We start from the raw sequence: 19706 nt of genomic DNA, 5'->3' as shown, positions 1-19706 counted from the left end.
TTCAGGAGCCAATAAAGTCTCCAGTGGCCACACCAATTGTCACACCTACAACCTACCAATCATCGCTGATCACGGCGGCCAAGGTACAGTCGTGTGCCATTGTTCTAACTAAATACAACTATTATAATGCTGATTACAAGTTTTATTACAAGGATATTTTGAGGGGTTTTAGCTTGAATCTACATTTCTTCTTTGCATGTGTGTTGCCCCTGTTGTTAGCAGCTTCTTATCAGCGTCTGCTGATGTTTGTTTTCACAGCCTAAAGCTCATCAGCTGAGTATTAAGACCTTCTCGAGTCCAACCCAGTGTACCCACTGCACCTCTCTGATGGTGGGACTGATCAGACAGGGATATGCCTGCGAAGGTCAGTCTTGTGTTTGTTTTAGCTAGGAAAAAACAAGGGTTTAAAAAGATTAAATCTAGATTTTAAATAGATAAAAAATTGGGGTTTTGTGCTGATTATCCTCATGTTAGACAGTTTACAGGGGTCCAGCAAAAAGGTCCTGTGTTCGATCCCCAGGTGGGGCGGTCCGGGTCCTTTCTGTGTGGTTTGCATGTTCTCCCCGTTCCTGCGTGGGTTTCCTCCGGGAGCTCCGGTTTCCTCCCACAGTCCAAAGACATGCAAGTGAGGTGAATTAGATACACTGAATTGTCCATGACTGTGTTTAATATAAACTTGTGAACTGATGAACCTTGTGTAATGAGTAACTGACTTTAAAATCCTAATAAACAAACAAACACTGTGATGCTCAACACCACCCCCAGTGGTCAAACCGTTCATTAAAAATCTTTTGATTTTGTTTGTTTATTAGGATTTTAACATCATGTTTTACACTTTGGTTACATTCATGACAGGAACGGTAGTTACTCATTACACAAGATTCATCAGTTCACAAGTTTATATCAAACACAGTCATGGACAATTTAGTGTCTCCAATTTACCTCACTTACATGTCTTTGGACTGTGGGAGGAAACCGGAGCACCCGGAGTAAACCCACGTGGACATTGGGAGAACATGCAAACTCCACACAGAAAGGACCCAGACCGCCCCACCTGGGGCTCAAACCCAGGACCTTCTTGCTGTGAGGCGACAATGCTACCCACTCAGCCACCGTGCCACCCCTTTGATCTAGTGAAATACTGATGCTGTTAGCTGTGTTAATATTGAGTCTAGTGCATTAGATCAAAAGCTGATCAATTATATGTATGTATTAAATAGCATTCATTGAATTGCCTTGAAAAGGACCCAATTCCTAAATATCTGAAGCTAAAATAAAATTATAATCACAGTTTTACCATTAAAGCAGCTGATATTGATCATAGGACCTGTTTGAAAACCTAATGAGCTGCCTTGCTGCTTATTGCCTACATGTCAGGCTGCCTAAGTAGAGAGGATTCTAATAAGACATTAAACTTATAAGGCAGATTATTAAGACGCACTACTTAGACAGTGATTACTGCGATTATGTCACCACCGTTTTCGCTTACTAAGCTAACACATTCAAACCAATGGGCTGAGGCGACACAACCCGCTAGCATGCCAGCTAACATCTTCGTCTGTGTACCTAAAACAGTTAAATTGTCACTGACAAGCCCAAATTTGCAATAAATGACACTTGTACACCTTTATACAAATAAAAGACAATTTATTTACATTTAAAAAGAACTCCGTTCGTTGCTTTGCATTCGTCCTACATATTTGTAAATTTTTGTATATTTGTGATTTGTGTCAGATTATCGCTACGAAATAAGGCACCTTAGTAGGCAGCATTTTAAGGCATCTAAGAATTCGGACAGCCTTCTTCTCTGGAGCGCACAGAGGATGACGTCTATGTAAAGAGCTCACTAGGTTTTCGGACAGACCTATAGTTTTAGCCGTGTTAGTTTAAAGTCTGAACACGTTATGTTTGTTTTGTCTCCTCAGTGTGCTCCTTCATCTGTCATGTATCCTGTAAGGACAATGCGCCTCAGGTGTGCCCTATTCCACCAGAGCAGGCTAAGAGGCCTCTGGGTATTGATGTGCAGAGAGGTATTGGCACAGCCTACAAAGGATTTGTCAGGGTAAGTTTCATCTTTGCAACAGCATCTAGTTCCCACTCTTACATCTGACTATAGGATATTCCAATCACCCCAGTAATCCCTGTTGTAAAATGTTTCATCTGGCAACTTTCATGGTACCCCTGCACCTCACTAATGGTTTATTTATACTTTAATTTACCTTTAATTTGTCACACACCTTAAACACTTTATTTTTGGTGAAGATAAATGTATTTATTTTATAATCTTTCTTTTATATTTATTTCTTGTTGAACCAAGTAATTAAACTAGAAACGTCTTTCTGCATTTCTTCTAGATCCCAAAGCCTACTGGGGTAAAGAAGGGCTGGCAGAGAGCATACGCTGTGGTGTGCGACTGTAAACTTTTCCTGTACGAGGTTCCTGAAGGGAAGTCTACTCAGCCTGGTGTAGTGGCCAGCCAAGTCCTGGACCTCAGGTCAGTTTCACTTACTGCACCACCCTGTTTGAAATTCATTCCCAGATCTCCATAATCAGATTTTGCAGAAGGTTAAATGAAAGATTTGAGGTCAGAGACCAATCAGGTAGACGTGTTACTGTTCCAATCCACATGCCATGCTCTTTTTTTTGTAATGTGGTAGGTGATTTAGGACACTGCACATGGAAATAGCCATCAAAAATAAATGCTGCTTAAAACTGCAACTATTATTTTTGTCTGCCTGTAGTGTGTCTCTTACCTTGAGTGTCACACACTCACAAATTTGCCGCTTTGGTTTTTACATCTTGCCACTATGATCCAGTGGGTAGCACTGCCGCTTTACAGCAAGAGGGTCCTGGGTGCTTATCGCAGTTTAGGGTTTGCATGTTTTTCCTGTGTCTGTGTGGGTTTCTGTTTTCCTCCCACAGTGCAAAAACATGCAAGTGAGGTGATTTGGAGATACAAAATTGTCCATGACTGTGTTTGACATTAAAGACTTAAACTGATGAATCTTATGTAACCAGTTTTTGATACTGTGAGAAAAATACAGCATGGTGAAACTGTGCAATAGGGAGACTGGGTTTGCATTTTAGGTAAATCCAGCTTTTACTAATCCTGGAGTTGCTCATTGTGTTTTCGTAGAACTTTAATAAAATGTAATTTGACTTTTAATTAAAGCAATAATTTATTTTCAAAATTATGACTGCAGAGCATTCTTGTATAAACTAGGATGTGTTTCATACAAAGGTACATGTTAATAAACTTTTAATACTGCCACTTGGTGCTCAGTGGCACAGCCAGCAGAAAGCAGTTTTGCCAATTTTGACATTTATCATGTGAAACGCTTAAGTAAGCGGAATATGCACAACGAAGCACAAGCCGCTTATCATGTAAAACCCACCATACAGAAGTGTTATTTGAATACAAACTGTGTTTATTAGCACAGTTAGGCAGTACTGGATGAAAAAGCAGGCCTGTAATATTAGCTGTGTATGACTTTTAATAAACTGGCACTATGGCTCCACATCACATGACCAAGCGCCAACTGGGACAGTGAATTACAAGTTGCCTAAAATTCCTGCTTCTAATGTCTACAAAAACAGTGACATGTTTGTTCTCAATATGAATTTTAAGCATTATTCTTTTCTTTCTTTCTTACAGAGATGATGAGTTCTCTGTAAACTCTGTGTTGGCATCGGATGTGATTCACGCCACTCGCAAGGATATCCCCTGTATATTCAGGGTAATTCATTTAACTCATCCTGATTAGCTCAGTTAATACTTACTATTAGCTTTTCTTTCATATTATTAGTTTAATTATAATTATTAGCTTAAGTAATTTCTAACAGTTCATCCTAATAATTGTCTTAATTATACTTTCTAAAAGCTTAAGTTATTTGAAACTGTTCATCCTTATGATTAGCTCTACTATTATTAGATGATGAATTCATTTCTAATTGTTAATGCTTAATATTAGCTTCATTATTACTATTAGCTGAAGCCATTTCTAACTGTTCATCCTTATTAGCTTATTATATTATAGCTTTTATTAATGTCTGTACTACATCTGACCTCTTACCATTTACTCTTGTCTGGTTTAGGTAACATCCTCCACCCTGAGCTCCCCAGTGCGGGCGGTGTCTTTGCTGATCCTGGCTGAGAGCGAGACTGAGAAAAGGAAGTGGGTGGGCATTCTGGAGGGCCTACAGAACATCTTGGCCAAGAACCGGCTTAAGAACAGAATAGTGCACAATCTACACGAGGCCTACGACAGTAACCTGCCTGCCATCAGAACCACACTGTCCGCAGCTATTATCGGTCAGTGCTTTTAACGTTATTTAAACAGTTTAGATTTTGCTTATTTAACACTATTAAAAAACTTTTTGAATATGGTTGTGTTGTTTCTACGTTCGGCTGTCTTCTTTAGCAGTGTGCTTGTGTGGGGTAATGGTTAGAGACACTCTAGAATTGGAAATAACTAGATTGAGAGATGAAGAAATAATCCAGAAATAAATTGCCCCATGGTGTGAGTGAGTAATGTGTGAAGTGTGCTACCCTGCTGTGCATCAGCACCCTGTCCAGTTCCTTACTTGATCCCTGTCTTGGTAAAAATGCACAAATGAATGATGCCGTGATCCACCAGGATTGTAAAACATAATTTTACTGCCTTTTGCTCTTCTGCCCTCCAGAAATGGAGTTAAATAACGCTTAGTGGCAGTAATCCTGCTTTATTTGACAATGTGTTTGTTTATATTGGGACAGCTAGTTATCTACATGCTTTAATAAAATACTACTTGCGATTGAGGGGACTTTTGGGATGCTTTTTTTTTTTTTTTTCATTTGCACGTTGCCACATTTCTTACACCTGTTATTCCTTCCTGTAGATCGAGAGCGAATTGCGCTGGGCACAGAAGAAGGCCTGTTTGTGGTTGAGGTCACTAGAGATGGTAAGAGTCTTGTGTGATTCACTCCTGTGTCTTTAAATGAATGGAATTTATTTATTATTCAGACTCAGATCTAGTCACCCTGGCTTAGTACTACTGGGTATTCAAAATGTCTTGTAAGATTTTTCTAGCTAGATGCAATAATCTCTTTTACCATTGTTTTTGTTCCCCTGCAGTAATCGTACGTGCTGCTGACTGCAAGAAGGTTTACCAGATTGAGCCCGTCCCCAAAGAGAAGATGGTGGTGGTGCTGTGCGGTCGCAATCGACACGTACACCTGCAACCTTGGGGAGCGCTGGACGGCGCAGAAACTAACTTTGACTTCAAACTCCCCGAAACGAAAGGTTGCCAGGCTCTCAGCGTCGGCACGCCGCGTCCCGGCGGTCCTGCCTACATGATGGCGGCTGTGAAGCGGCTGGTGCTCTGCTATGAGATCACACGTGCCAAGCCGCATGCACGACGCATGTGGGAGGTGCAAGCCCCCGGCGTCGTACAGTGGCTGGGCATGGTGCGTGGACGTGTGTGCGTGGGCTACCCGTCGGGTTTCGCTTTGCTGGCGCTGCAGTCTGAGACGGCACCCGTCAGCCTGGTGAGCCCCACTGACCCATCACTGGCTTTCCTTGCCCAGCAGCCACTGGATGCTCTGCACGCCATGGAAGTGAGCAGCAACGAGCTACTGCTTTGTTTTAGCCAGCTCGGTGTGTATGTGGACGGGCAGGGCCGGCGCTCACGCACCCAGGAGCTCATGTGGCCTGCTACACCACTCGCCTGCAGTATGTACCACTCTGTGTCATTTTTTTTTTCTAGAAAATTCTAGTCTTGTCTGAATAGTTTTAATTATTAGCAATTACACTTATTGTTATACGTACAGTCTTATTTTTGTTTGTTTACAGGTTCCAACTCCACGTATCTAACAGTGTACAGTGACTATGAAGTTGACGTGTTTGATGTCCACAGCACAGAATGGGTCCAGACAATTTCATTACAAAAGGTAACCGTGCCGATACATCATAAGCACCTTTTACTCCCAAACCCTGGGATATGCTTGTACTGGGACATACTGGGAATATTGTTTTACCCAAATACATGGGGTAGCACTGTCGCCTCACAGCAAGAAGATCCTGGGATCAATTCAAGCAGTCCGGGTTCTTTCTGTGTGGAGCTTGCATGTTCCCCCCATGTCTGTCTGGGTTTCCTCCGGGAGCTCCGGTTTCCTCCCCCAGCCCAAAAACATGCAAGTGTGGTGAATTAGAGAAACAAAATTGTCCCTGACTGAGCTTGACATCATAAATGTAACCAAAGTGTGTAAATCGTGACATTAAATTCCTAATAAAATAAAATAAATAAATTACCGTAATACCTCTGTTTATAAGTCACTTGAATCAGTAGACAATCTATCCGTTCAGCATTCTGTTTGTCAGTTTGTTTCCTACATCGTCAGATCAGAGCCTTGAATCTACAAGCTCGAGGTCCAGAAGCGACGCTGCCTTTGGAGTTTCAGCACTGAGATTTTTTTCCCCACCTGCTAAACAACACTCAGTAAAATCAGTTCTATAAATGATCTATATGAAGCAGACCTATCTGAGACCTATCTGTTTTTGTTAGACATGTAGACGGGTATATCCGATTTCTTTTAAAATAGCATCATTTTATTATCTAATGATACTTTTTGGCTGCTCCCATATTTAGAGGGTGCCACACTGGATCACATTGGTCCGCATATCCGGGCCTGGGACCAGCACTGAGAGCGCACTGACAAGTGCACCTCCCACTGGCTTAGCACTTAGATTCAGAAACATTGGATCTTTTGTATTGGTGCATTTTTTTATATGATCAGAATCAGCAAGAGCAAGGTTATGTTCAGAAATGTCTTTTGTTATGTCTGCTGAGACTCTTGTTGACTGTATGTCTTTAGATCAGACCCCTGAATGTGGAGGGCAGTTTGAACTTGCTGGGCTCAGAGCAGCCACGCCTCATCTACTTCAGCAACAATGCTGCAGGTTTGTTTTATCTGTGCTTTCTCTCAGTCTGTCACATTACTGTCACGTTACTCTGCTGTGGTTAATTTCTAAATGTAACTTGTAACTTGCTGACGAGCATAAAATAGCAAACAGCCACACTTAACTGTTACTACCAGGTCATTTTTACTTACGGTCAGCAGTTACTCTGACATGCACTGGCACATCTGACCTGTCTGAAAGGCTTTAGGTGTCATTTAAATTCAAACATGGCTCAGTTTATTTCACTCACAGAAGTCAGAAGTTCAGAAGTCTTTTACATGCTGCTTCTCACACGCTTAACCACTTTCTGCCTACAATTCTTTTCTTAATGAGCCTGGCAGATTGCCATGATGATAATGGCACTTTTGTTTGGTAAACTGCAATGACCTTTATTCATCATTCCACCTCCAGGCTGTCTGGCAACCAAAACCATTATAAGTTATTTGTGGTTTTGTGTAGTATTATTATTACTATAAATCATATGGCAACTTTAGTTTTATGTAAATAAAATAGTAAAAAATATTTTGTTTTTTAATAAAAAAGTGCATTGAATATTAAAGAGGTGATTCAAAATGTACTCATCCTAAATAAAAGGTTACCTTTCTGCTTGCATGTATAATGATCAAGGAAGCCACCACTTAAAATGTATGACTTTAATATTTAATAATTAATGTATCTCTACAAAGAGCATGTAAAATATATAAACCCTTTTTTGCATGTATATGGTTAAAAAAAATGGAAGAATGATGTCTTAGCAGTTAGTGCAATGATGTTTTTAATCAACCAATAAAACCCTTACATCTTGATTATGTGTAAACTTTGGCTACTGTGATTATTAAAGAAACTAAATCAAGGAGTGTGAAGAGGTGCCACAGTGAAGTGTTCACCTTATATCCATGGCCAGTAGACTGAGAGAACCTAACTGGCCCTGCTTACTGGGTAGGAAGGATATGATGTCTGTATTCATTGGAAAATCTTAGGCATCTGTAAGATCACAGTTATTACAGAAACTGTAAAGTTAGCATTCTCCACCAAGTATGTTGATTCTGTGGCTAAATTCATGTTTCGCTTAATAACGTGTCTATGCTCCACCAAGACTAGTTGATGTTGTTTGATCGAATAGACTGTTAATGTGTGAATGCTGGCAGGAACTAACATGAGCAGAAAAATAAAACAATAATACAAGTCTAAATCATAACAATCTTATATCCTACTTTCTTGTATAAACCATTTTCACAAGATAATATTAACCTAGAAACGTTTCCCGCTCTAGTAAAACGAATTATTTTACATTAATGCTTATGTCTCGCTGCAGAAGGGTGTGAACTGACCATCCCTGAGACATCTGACAACAGTAAGAAACTTATGGTGAGGACACGCAGCAAGAGAAAGTTCCTCTTTAGGGTACCTGAGGAGGAGCGGCTACAGCAGAGGAGGTAAGACACTTTTTGCATCCACTGACATGATGGTAATCATTTTTGCACAAACCCCATTTCTGGAAAAGGAACAACAGAATGACTGCCAGTATAGTGAGATAGGACTCACGTCGGAAGGCTTTCAGCTTGATACTGAGGACAGTGATTCCTCTGAGTGCAACTTGCATGTATGATGCGATTAGGTTAAAGACCTAATTCTGGATGCCTGGGCGCCCTCTAGCCGGCACAATTGGCTAATGCCTGCAGCAGACAAAATTGCCTTCCAGTCAGCTGGGTGAGAAAGGCCGGACTAAGGGGTGGGGTTATCAATGCTCTGTGCGCCTGTACAGAAAGTGGAGGAGCGCAGAGATCGAGGCGTGGCCCTCCATACGCGAAGCCAACCTCACGTGCAAATCCACTGAAGTATGGGTGAATAAAAAGGGATTAGTGGACTGCACACACAATGGAGAGAGCGTGATCAGTCGAATGTACACCCTCCTTGGACGCTGTTGGTATCCCCAGCAGTGGATTGGTTATGCTAAATTGGGAGAACAAGGGGGTAAAATGCATTAAAAAGACTTCTAGGTGCCTAGTTGATGACATTGACATGAAAACAGAAGTAAAAACTAAGTAAGACCAATTAACAAATGACAGATTCTTGTTTTTATGACATGTTTGTATATTATAAGCACTCTGTGATTATCTGCTATGTCTCTGTCTCAGGGAGATGCTGAGGGACCCAGAAATGAGGTCAAAACTGATCTCCAACCCTACTAATTTCAACCATGTAGCCCACATGGGTCCAGGAGATGGGATGCAAGTTCTCATGGATCTGCCTCTGGTAATGACTGCAAGTTTTAAAATGGATTCAAACATAAAAGCTATTAGAAAGTCACATAAGTTTGTTCTCCATCTCATAAAAAATTACTTTTAACTTACTCTTTTCTTTTTAAACACAAATTCTTTAAAATACTATATGGCCAACAATGTAGACATCTCATCATAAGCCTGTTGGGTTTTCCAAACCAGTCCATGTCGGATGGGAATTCCTGGTTTGCAATCGGTGTTCCAGTTCATCCCAAAAGTGTTAATTGGTGTTGAAATCAGGGCTTTGTGCTGGTTTTTTTTCTAGACCAGACCGGTTTGTAAGGCCGCAGTCAGGCTGGAATAGGAAGGGGGCATTCCTCGAACTGTTCGCACGAATTTAGAAGCATTGAATTTAGTTTTTAGAATTGAATATAGTATAGATTCTGAAGTCCCGGGTTCAAATCTCGGCTCTGTTACCGGTTGGCTGGGCGCCCTCTAGCAGGCACAGTTGGCTAATGCCTGCAGCAGACAAAATTGGTTTTCAGTCTGCTGGGTGGGAAAGACTGGACTAAGGAGAAAGACTGGACTAAGTTGTGGGGTTATCAAAGCTGTGTAAGGATCTTGGTTAGCCATTGTGCCTGTACAGAAAATGGACGAGCGTAGGGATGTGAAGCTGACCTCACACACAAATTCACCGAGGTATGGGTAAATAAGGGACTGGTGGACTGCACACACATCTGAAGGAGTTTGTGTCCGGCGAATATACACCCTCCTTGGATGCTGGAATAGGAAGGGGGCTTCCACAAACTGCTGGCACAAATTTGAAAGCATATAATTTTTTTATATAATTGAATATAGTGGGCACCCAGGTGGCTTGCGATAGATTGGCATCCTGTCCGAGGTGTGTTGGAGATTAGAGGTGTGATTTGGGATTGACTCTAAGCATGACATCCTACATTATCCTTCCTGCTCACATTATCTTCTATTTTCCTGTCTAGCTGTAGAACCCTCTTCCATCCACCTACATTTCTCCTCCGAGTTTCACTCTCCTTTCCTCCTCTCTCTTTCTCTCCCTTTTCTGATCGCTGGTGGGGTGGCAGCAGTCGAGCGAGACTCCCTCCCCCTCCTCCTCTCGACACCACGCCCTGATCTCCCCTCCGACCAACTTTGAGCACGTCTATCACATGAGTCCTGCCTCTGCTGGGCTTTATCTGCAGAAAGAGGCTTCCTCCCAGCAGAGCCTGCCTCAGCTTTCCTCTTCTTCCTCCTCACCTTCCACCTCCTCCCTCGGAAGGGTAGGCTGGCACCCCCCCCTGCTCCCTCTGTCCATCTGTGCTCGCCCGACCCGTTTCGTTTTCCTCTCCTTCTTGTTATTTTTTGTATCAAGGGTCATCCCTATTCTCCGCCCCTCATTTTGTTGCTTATCCTTGAATGTTGTCGTCTGTCCGCAGGCTAAATGGTTGCTTAAGCTTGTTTAATTACATGGATGAGCTTTGGATTGTGTGTCTGTCTTCTGAAGTGTTTGTAAATAGGTCATACGATTAATGTACTGTAGGTCAGAAAGCAGAAAAATATGATCCCATCTTTTAAACAATTATAAATAATTCATACTCCAGGTTATAAAAACTGTGTAAACTTTGGGCTAATGGCTTCTCCAAAGGTCAGATGTTCCAATTAAGGAGATACATTAGAGGTGTAGGTGGTAAAGGTACCCTGCCCTATAAAAAATGCACAAGTCTGAACATCCCTAAATTGACTTGTTCATGTGAACCACTTCAAATCAAACAAAATTAAAAGGTAGAAAAAATACAAAATACAGAGGCTGGAACAGACTACCAAAATACAGAGGCTGGAACAGACTACCAAAACACTGAAGCTGGAACTGACTACCAAAACAACCCAAAAACACTGAAGCTGGAACAAGCTACTGAAACACTGAAGCTGGAACAGGCTACTGAAACACTGAAGCTGGAACAGGCTACTGAAGCTGGAACAGGCTACCAAAACACTGAAGCTGGAACAGGCTACTGAAACACTGAAGCTGGAACAGGCTACCAAAACACTGAAGCTGGAACAGGCTACTGAAACACTGAAGCTGGAACAGGCTACTGAAGCTGGAACAGGCTACCAAAACACTGAAGCTGGAACAGGCTACTGAAACACTGAAGCTGGAACAGGCTACCAAAACACTGAAGCTGGAACAGGCTATCAAAACACTGAAGCTGGAACAGGCTATCAAAACACTGAAGCTGGAACAGGCTATCAAAACACTGAAGCTGGAACAGACTACTGAAACACTGAAGCTGGAACAGGCTACCGAAACACTGAAGCTGGAACAGGCTACCGAAACACTGAAGCTGGAACAGGCTACCGAAACACTGAAGCTGGAACAGGCTACCGAAACACTGAAGCTGGAACAGGCTACCGAAACACTGAAGCTGGAACAGGCTACCGAAACACTGAAGCTGGAACAGGCTACCGAAACACTGAAGCTAGAACAGGCTACCGAAACACTGAAGCTAGAACAGGCTACCGAAACACTGAAGCTGGAACAGGCTACCGAAACACTGAAGCTAGAACAGGCTACCGAAACACTGAAGCTGGAACAGGCTACCGAAACACTGAAGCTGGAACAGGCTACCGAAACACTGAAGCTAGAACAGGCTACCGAAACACTGAAGCTAGAACAGGCTACCGAAACACTGAAGCTAGAACAGGATACCGAAACACTGAAGCTGGAACAGACTGTCAAAACACCAAAGCTAGAACAGGATACCGAAACGCTGAAGCTGAAATAAGCTACAGCTGAAACAGGCTACCAAAACACTGAAGCTGAAACAGGCTACCAAAACACTGAAGCTGAAACAGGCTACCAAAACACTGAAGCTGAAACAGGCTACCAAAAGACTGAAGCTGGAACAGACTACCGAAACAATGAAGCTAAAATAAGCTACAGCTGGAACAGGCTACCAAAACACTGAAGCTGGAACAGGCTACCAAAACACTGAAGGTGAAACAGACTACCAAAAGACTGAAGCTGGAACAGACTACCGAAACACTGAAGCTGAAATAAGCTACAGCTGGAACAGGCTACCAAAAGACTGAAGCTGGAACAGACTACCGAAACACTGAAGCTAAAATAAGCTACAGCTGGAACAGGCTACCAAAACACTGAAGCTGAAACAGACTACCAAAAGACTGAAGCTGGCACAGACTACCGAAACACTGAAGCTAAAATAAGCTACAGCTGGAACAGGCTACCAAAACACTGAAGCTGGAACAGACTACCGAAACACTGAAGCTGAAATAAGCTACAGCTGGAACAGGCTACCAAAAGACTGAAGCTGGAACAGACTACCAAAACACTGAAGCTGAAATAAGCTACAGCTGGAACAGGCTACCAAAAGACTGAAGCTGAAATAAGCTACAACTGGAACAGGCTACCAAAACACTGAAGCTGAAACAGACTACCGAAACACTGAAGCTGAAATAAGCTACAGCTGGAACAGGCTACCAAAACACCAAAGCTAGGAACAGGCTACAGAAACACTAAAGATTGAATAAGATACCTAAACACTGAAAACCTGTTGTTTTTATTACTACATAATTAGGGATTTAGGTGAATGAAAAAATACTGAGGGACAGGTTTTAAGCCTAATATAAAAGCGGTTCTCTTGCTTTCTACATGGCTAATGACTGACTGACTGTGTGCTCATTGCTACAGAGTGTGATGCCTTCTCAGGATGACTTGGGTAGAGACAAGCCACGTCCTCTTTCCAGCATTTCCCGGCAACAGAGGAGTAAAAGTCACATCACTCGCACTGCCTCAGGTTAGTTGTGTCACACATGAACAGGTCATCATGTCTTTCTGGGATTGTAAGGCTGCTTTATAAGAACGTTTTCCATTGCTTGTGTGTTTGTTTTCAGGGGTTGGTGATTTCATAGGACCAGGGTCGTCTCGCAATATCTCAGATCCAGACCAGGACTTTGACAGAGAGGTGAGCAGTGTTTACTAACAGTGTATTAAATAATGGTTTCTTTTATGCAAGTGTGACTGACTAAGCCGCTATTTGTTGTTCCACTTAGAACGTTTGATCTTTTATTTTATTTTTTTAGTCAGTGAATCATATTTATTATTAGTAGTAGTAGAAGTAGTAGTTTTTTGTTGTTGTTTTTTTTGCATTTGTCCGAATTTTCCTCCCAATGTAGTCATATCCAATTCTCCGATTGCATTTCGCTTCATCTCTACTGCTGCTAAACTCAACTTCTGACCAAGAAGAGTCAGTCCAACTGCATCTTTTCACCTGCATTCATATGGGGCTCAGTCTTGCGCAAGGAGAGTCACACACTGATCTCCACTATTTCTCACCCATGATGCAGGCACTATATTCTTCTACTTAAACCCAAGATTTCAAACACTCATGTTGGAAGAACACACATTGCCATGTCATCACCATGTCATTGTGCTGAGTATGATCAGCCACCCAAACAATCTGTTCAGTTGGGGTCATGTGTGGCTCCTTTTACATTGATTGATTGAATAATGGGATTAAAATGCAGGCCCTATTATTGACACACCCACAAGATCCCATTCAACCCTATATCTCCTATACTGCATATATACTGCATATACTGCTATATTTAGCAAGGGAACCTAGAATTTCAGTTTGCACAGAGACAAAATATCCTTTAAAAAACCTTTATTTTGTACATATGGACGATCTTATGGTTCTTTTTTTTAATCAGCCTTTCTTTCTATCACTTTTCTTCTCGACAGCCTGACTCAGACTCCACCAAACACTCCACGCCTTCCAACAGCTCAAACCCAAGCAGCCCTCCGAGTCCCAATTCTCCTCACCGGAGTCAGCTTACTCTGGATGGCCTGGATCATGTCATGGATTGCTGAGAGGGAGAATCATCCTGGGTCCACACAAACACCTCTTTATTTTGATATACAGCTCCTTTCTACTCAGTTTGGGCTTGTCGCAAAGTGCCAAGAATTGACCTTTCATCTCCGTCAACTGAGAACTCTATTACCTTCCAACATTATTATGGACGAGTTCTTCACTGTCCTGGCTTCATGCACCGAAACATCACCTGGATGCTGAGTCAAGGGCAGAAAAACGTTATGGCTCACACGAGTCAAAGAGTGTGTTTTTTTTTTAAGTTTAATTCCATTATGTATTCACATAAGTTTTTATCTATATAGCTAAATGGATAGCTAACGGCTGCCTGAGAATCAGAAGCTCACCGAAAATCACTAATTGTGAACTTCTCTGATCATGAAAGAAACTTTTTCTTAATATCACAGACAGGGGAAAGAGACTTTTTGTTGTTTTTAAGGTGTATAAAAATTTCGAATTATTATGTGGTGGTTTAAAAAAAACATATTTTAAAGACTCTAAAAAATCAAGAAGAAAAAACGTCCCAGATTAATCCAGTTAGTCCAGTAACAAAATTCCTTTTTTAATTCTTTAATCACAATTTCCTGTCTTGAGTTTTGACTCAGGCGATTCATAATGAGGCATTGATGCTTACAGACTGGGGGGATTTTAAGCCAAACCAATGGGCACTTTTATTGTAATGTATTAGTTTTCTTCATTTTCAGCCAGACTTTGTCATATTCATGTTTTAACCTAGATGTTCGATAAAGAAAGCTATTTAGCTGCTGAAACACTGCTCATAAACAAGAAAAAGAAACTAAAGTGAACCGAAACCAGATTTTACGTATAGATATTGTGTTTTAACAAGAGAAACAGCACACGGCTAAAGGACCACACTATTCATAGGATTTTAATAGATGTATTGAAACTGCTGCTGCTGCTTTTGTGTGCTTTATAACTAAATAAATATGTGATCTAATTCACACTATAGCTACACTTTAGAAACCACTACATTGTAGGGTATCTAAAGGCAAAGGCAAACGTGCAAGTGTCTTGAACATTTTTATGAATCCAAATGCGAAGTTTGTATGTGGTGGAATTAGTGGACTGTCACACAGGAGCTTCAGGCAAAACAATTTTATCAATTGGTTTAATAGCGTGCCTTTGTAACAACACTACTAAAGTATTCGGTCATTTCAAAATCAGTAAAAACAAGCTAGTGGTGGTTTTTGTTTTTTGTTTTTTTTTGTCCCGAAACACTGTATGAATCTTGCACATAAAAGATGTTTTAGTCCTAGGAAATTCTTTTGATTTGTGTTGGTGGTATGTTATCCCTCCCTCTTTTCTCCAGTTTTCTGTTTCTAAAACCAGGATTTTATCCTCGGAACACTACTGCTTTTAATTCAAGAAAACAAATCACAAGTTGAAATCTTTGTAATTATTGAATTGTTAGTCGCAAATCTGAACAAACAATAAAAGAATATCTGTGGCGCTTTTGTTGTCAAACTAGTGTGCTGTGAAGTGAACTAGATCTGATCATTTCTGGGGAAAGCTTTGTGGAAGTTCACTTGTGCTAGTGCTTAATGTGATGGGAAAATACAGAGCAAGGAAGATGTGTCAAAGTGCACGTCTCAATACAGAATTCTCTACAGACCCTCTGGGCTAATAAGTCCACCGTTGTGGATTCTCCTCTTCAGCTTAACCCACTGGCTTTCAATGGGATTTGGTAGTATGAAGTAAAAGCTTGCTTCTGTGGCCATTGTCATATTAAACTGTTTTTGTTTGGATTTGAATGTATGTTTTGAACTGTTTTCCTGCTAGGAAAATTTAACCCCAACCATTTTAGCATATAAGGGCAGTCATATTGTTATTTGTAATCCCCTGGAACTTTATGAAGCCCATTTTTGGTCAGTTCAGTGCATTTTTACCCAGCTAAAGCTTGCCACAGTCAACTGTAAGTCATGCTTCTGTGAAATGGAAATGTCCAGAACAACTTTATCACCACCACCACAACAGAACAAGAACAACTCAACTGCAATGTGGTAACAAAACAAGGTAACAAGAAGTAGAAAGTAGGAAGCAATGTAAAATGTCTATCCTTGATGGCAGCACTTACTTGTGAATTTCAAACTGCCCTAAGTCCTAAAATAGGTCAACGAAAGCTTAACGGGTTGTGTTTTGTTTTTGTTTTGTTTTTTCGCATGGAAGAAATCACAGGTAATTAAATACCCATAGTCATCCTTGCTTTTGTTTGCAACTGAAGGCAAAAAAGAATTGAAAATATACTATTTGACCTCACATTTTGCAGTGAAATCCACAGCACAGATTGGTGTACAGACTGATCCAAATCGGCTGAAATAGCATTAGCTTTCTAATATAATTACTAATATGTCCGTCATTTATAAAGGATGGTTTTGTATAAGTTCATTAATTTACTGGCATTAAAGTGGAACAGTCATACATGCCTATGTTTTAAATCAGAAAAGGCATTCAATACCAACATGTTTCAAAATAATCACTTCATAAGTGATGATAACTATTCCTGGTGAGTTATTTGTGCTCATATAAAAAGGGCTGGTATGCTACATCTATTAGACTGGACTGCTGGCATTACTATGGTCTAGAAAACGCTTTACAAATCTCAAAAAGCAAATCATAGTTTTTCAGGTGGAGTCAGAATTACTTGGAACAACATTAGGTTTTAAGATTATCTGGGCAAAAATGTCTGTCCAAAAATCCAAAGTCAAGCAAGTTATATTTTACAATGAGTATAGAGGCCGACATGCAAGACAGAAAAGCTTCGTCAATGTAACCCCATTTTTGGGCAAAGTAAACAGAGATAAAGCTTGTAAAGGGATTTGATATTTATTTCTGCTCATCATACATATTTTGAAAAGTAGTACTGAAATGTACCTGTGCGTGTTGCCGGGGTGGTACCATAAAGGCTATATTGTTTTCTTTAGTTTGTACATTTTTAAAAAATAAGGTAGTATGAGGAGTAACAAACTCATTAAAGGTACATAATGCAGTGGTATACCTGAAATGACTGTGTATGAAAGTTTGTTTATTCATGCTACTGTTGTGTATATATTGTATAAAGTAACTCATTATAATTCATTTATTTCCTATTACCAAGCATAAGGAGTGGCTGCCATTTTCGTTGGTTTTGCCCATGTTTTACTTATAAAGAAACTGGAGAAAGGTCTCCCAGTGGTCTCTTCAAGTCCTGTTCAGTGTTGCCAGATTAGGTGGTTTTCCGCCAAATTGGGCGGATTTTGTTGGGAATTTGTGTGGAAAACACGCTTTGGCAGGTGGACACAATTTGGGCTGTAATCATTTTGGCAGCTTAAAACATAAATAAAAAACTATTGCTTTCTAAAGCAGCTGGAATATAAATAGGTCTACCTTCTCCCACCACATCCAACTCGTTGTCAAAAGTTTGATTGACAGGTTATTCTTTCAAGGCCAAAAGACACTGTTGCCACGTTCATCAATAAAGTGATTCATATGTTAGACGGCAACGGCATGAGCTAGGCTTTTTTTTTGGACTAGTTTCTAGGCTAACGGTTATTACATAGTTCTTCATAATAACTGTACATAGTCCTGTTAGAAATTGGAATTTACATTTTCAGTATTTAGCAGACGCTTTTATCCAAAATGAGCTTGATGGGCCTTGCTCAGGGACCCAACAGTGGCAACTTGGTGGTGGCGGGGCTTGAACTGTCAACCTTCTCTTTACTAGTCCAGTACCTTATCCACTGAGCTATCACTGCCCTGGAATGACAAGTGATGCTGAGTTGAATATGAAGGTAAACCAGTTTTATATGTACGAGAGGTTAAACTTCTTTAATTGCTTGCAAGTTTATTCTTATTTACCTGCAAAGGGTTGTGTGTCCTATCATAATTAATGCATTTTAAAAACTTAGTAGGCTACTTCAAAGACATGCAAGCAAAAATTAAATTGTCCTTTATAATTTATAATTACTGATCTGTACATTTTAAGATATTAATTTGTACGTCATGGTGGTTTAACTGGTTTATTATTTTTGAAATGCTAAACATCATCTGCTTATCCTGTGTTGTTTTGGGCGTTTTTTTTCCATGTATTTTGGCGGATTTTGGAAACATTTTTGGCTGGAAACCACTGTTGCAATCTGGCAAATCTGTTCTTTGGTGGCTTGGTCAGTATCATTGTGTTTAGTGGAATGTTTTAATACCTTCTTCATAGTCTCTTCACCTACTTCATCAAATCTCTTTTTTCATTCATACTTTTAAATATTTAATTCTGCTATGTCTTAACTGTAGACTGGTTTGTAAAAATGACATTTTATGCATTCTCTAAACTGTATTTTATTTCTGTCTGAGAAGCATTAGGATTTATTTATGTAATTTTACTAAAAAAAAAACCCTCACTGTTAGGCAAGTACAGGAGACCCTTAAATTACGAATTTAATTGGTTCCAAAGGGCTGTTCTTAAGTCAAAATGTTCGTTAGTTACCTATTTTTCCCATAAGAAATAACGTAAATAGAATTAATTTGTGCCAGACCTCCCAAACCACCCCCTTACCTAACCTTTCTAATGTCTTAAATGGTCTTTTTGTTTTAAATACAAGTATATTTTCCCTTAAATCTTAAATTATAGAATAGACATTACTGTAATAAACAATAATGAACAACAATACACATTAGTTTTGTACTGCACATAACGAAACACACATCACATTTCAGTACAGTACGTGAGCTGTACCATACATCATAATACATTTCCTTCTTTTTATATAAAATGTATCTACCAGAAACAACAATAACTCTTTATTTCAATATTGTTGTATTTTGTGGGTGTAATTGCAAGAAAGAAAGAATACTTTACTGAGCTGAATTCCTTCTCTCTCACTAACTGTTCCCGCTGTCTGATACACAGTGACGGCTACTGGCAGGAGTAATTATACAACACAACAAATGTAATAGATTTTTTCATTTTCTCACCACTGCACTTCCTCTGTTCATTCTTTGGGGACATTTTAATATTGAATTTTTCAAAATATAAAGAAAACACCGGAAAAACACCGTCCGTTGTACGAATGTTCGCTCACTGTGTATATATATATAGAGAGAGACGATCGGAGTCAACTTGTTCGTGACGTCACATGTTTCGCGAATTTCTGTTTGTAATCAGAAATTTTTTCGTACGTTAAGTTGAAAAAGATCGTTCGTAACCTGAAATGTTCGTATGGTAAACCGTTCGTAACCCAAGGGTCTACTGTATAAGGGGTTAAACATTTCTTCCCATAGAAAAGGGGATAAAATAAAAATACAATTTTAAAAAATCATATCAGTACAGAAAAATTTACATGTTGTTTGGGGTATTCTCTCATATGCTACAGATGGTGTATAAACATGAAAAAATTATAAAAATGTTAAGTTAGGTAAAAGACATATTTTAAATACATATTTCAGCACTTAATGTCTGGGCGGTACGGTGGGTCAGTGGGTAGCACTGTCACCTCACAGCAAGATGGTCCTGGGTTTGATCTCCAGGTGGGGTGGACCGGGTCCTTTCTGTTTGGAGTTTGCATGTTCTCCCCGTGTCCGCGTGGGTTTCCCCCGGGTGCTCCGGTTTCCTCCCACAGTCCAAAGACATGCAAGTGAGGTGAATTGGCGAT

The 19706-nt window shown here is 40.3% G+C and overlaps 1 protein-coding gene across 1 annotated transcript in view; it reads left to right on the top strand.

The window, feature by feature from the left end:
• The window catches only part of cdc42bpb (CDC42 binding protein kinase beta (DMPK-like)), a 116454-nt gene extending 100687 nt beyond the window's left edge, over positions 1-15767 (top strand). Inside the window, exons 22-36 of the mRNA XM_063002187.1 lie at positions 6-83; positions 259-364; positions 1926-2062; positions 2355-2494; positions 3656-3737; positions 4096-4312; positions 4879-4941; positions 5115-5711; positions 5832-5929; positions 6854-6938; positions 8254-8374; positions 9077-9194; positions 12885-12990; positions 13088-13158; positions 13938-15767. Coding sequence (XP_062858257.1) covers positions 6-83; positions 259-364; positions 1926-2062; positions 2355-2494; positions 3656-3737; positions 4096-4312; positions 4879-4941; positions 5115-5711; positions 5832-5929; positions 6854-6938; positions 8254-8374; positions 9077-9194; positions 12885-12990; positions 13088-13158; positions 13938-14066 — 2148 coding nt within the window. The 3' untranslated portion in view covers positions 14067-15767. The remainder of the gene's footprint in view (positions 1-5; positions 84-258; positions 365-1925; positions 2063-2354; positions 2495-3655; positions 3738-4095; positions 4313-4878; positions 4942-5114; positions 5712-5831; positions 5930-6853; positions 6939-8253; positions 8375-9076; positions 9195-12884; positions 12991-13087; positions 13159-13937) is intronic.
• The last annotated feature ends 3939 nt before the right edge of the window (positions 15768-19706 follow it).

Source organism: Trichomycterus rosablanca, chromosome 9, assembly GCF_030014385.1.
Source record: "Trichomycterus rosablanca isolate fTriRos1 chromosome 9, fTriRos1.hap1, whole genome shotgun sequence".
NCBI classification, from domain to species: domain Eukaryota; kingdom Metazoa; phylum Chordata; class Actinopteri; order Siluriformes; family Trichomycteridae; genus Trichomycterus; species Trichomycterus rosablanca.
Note: the sequence above shows the minus strand (reverse complement) of the source record. Positions and strands in the feature narration are given on the sequence as shown.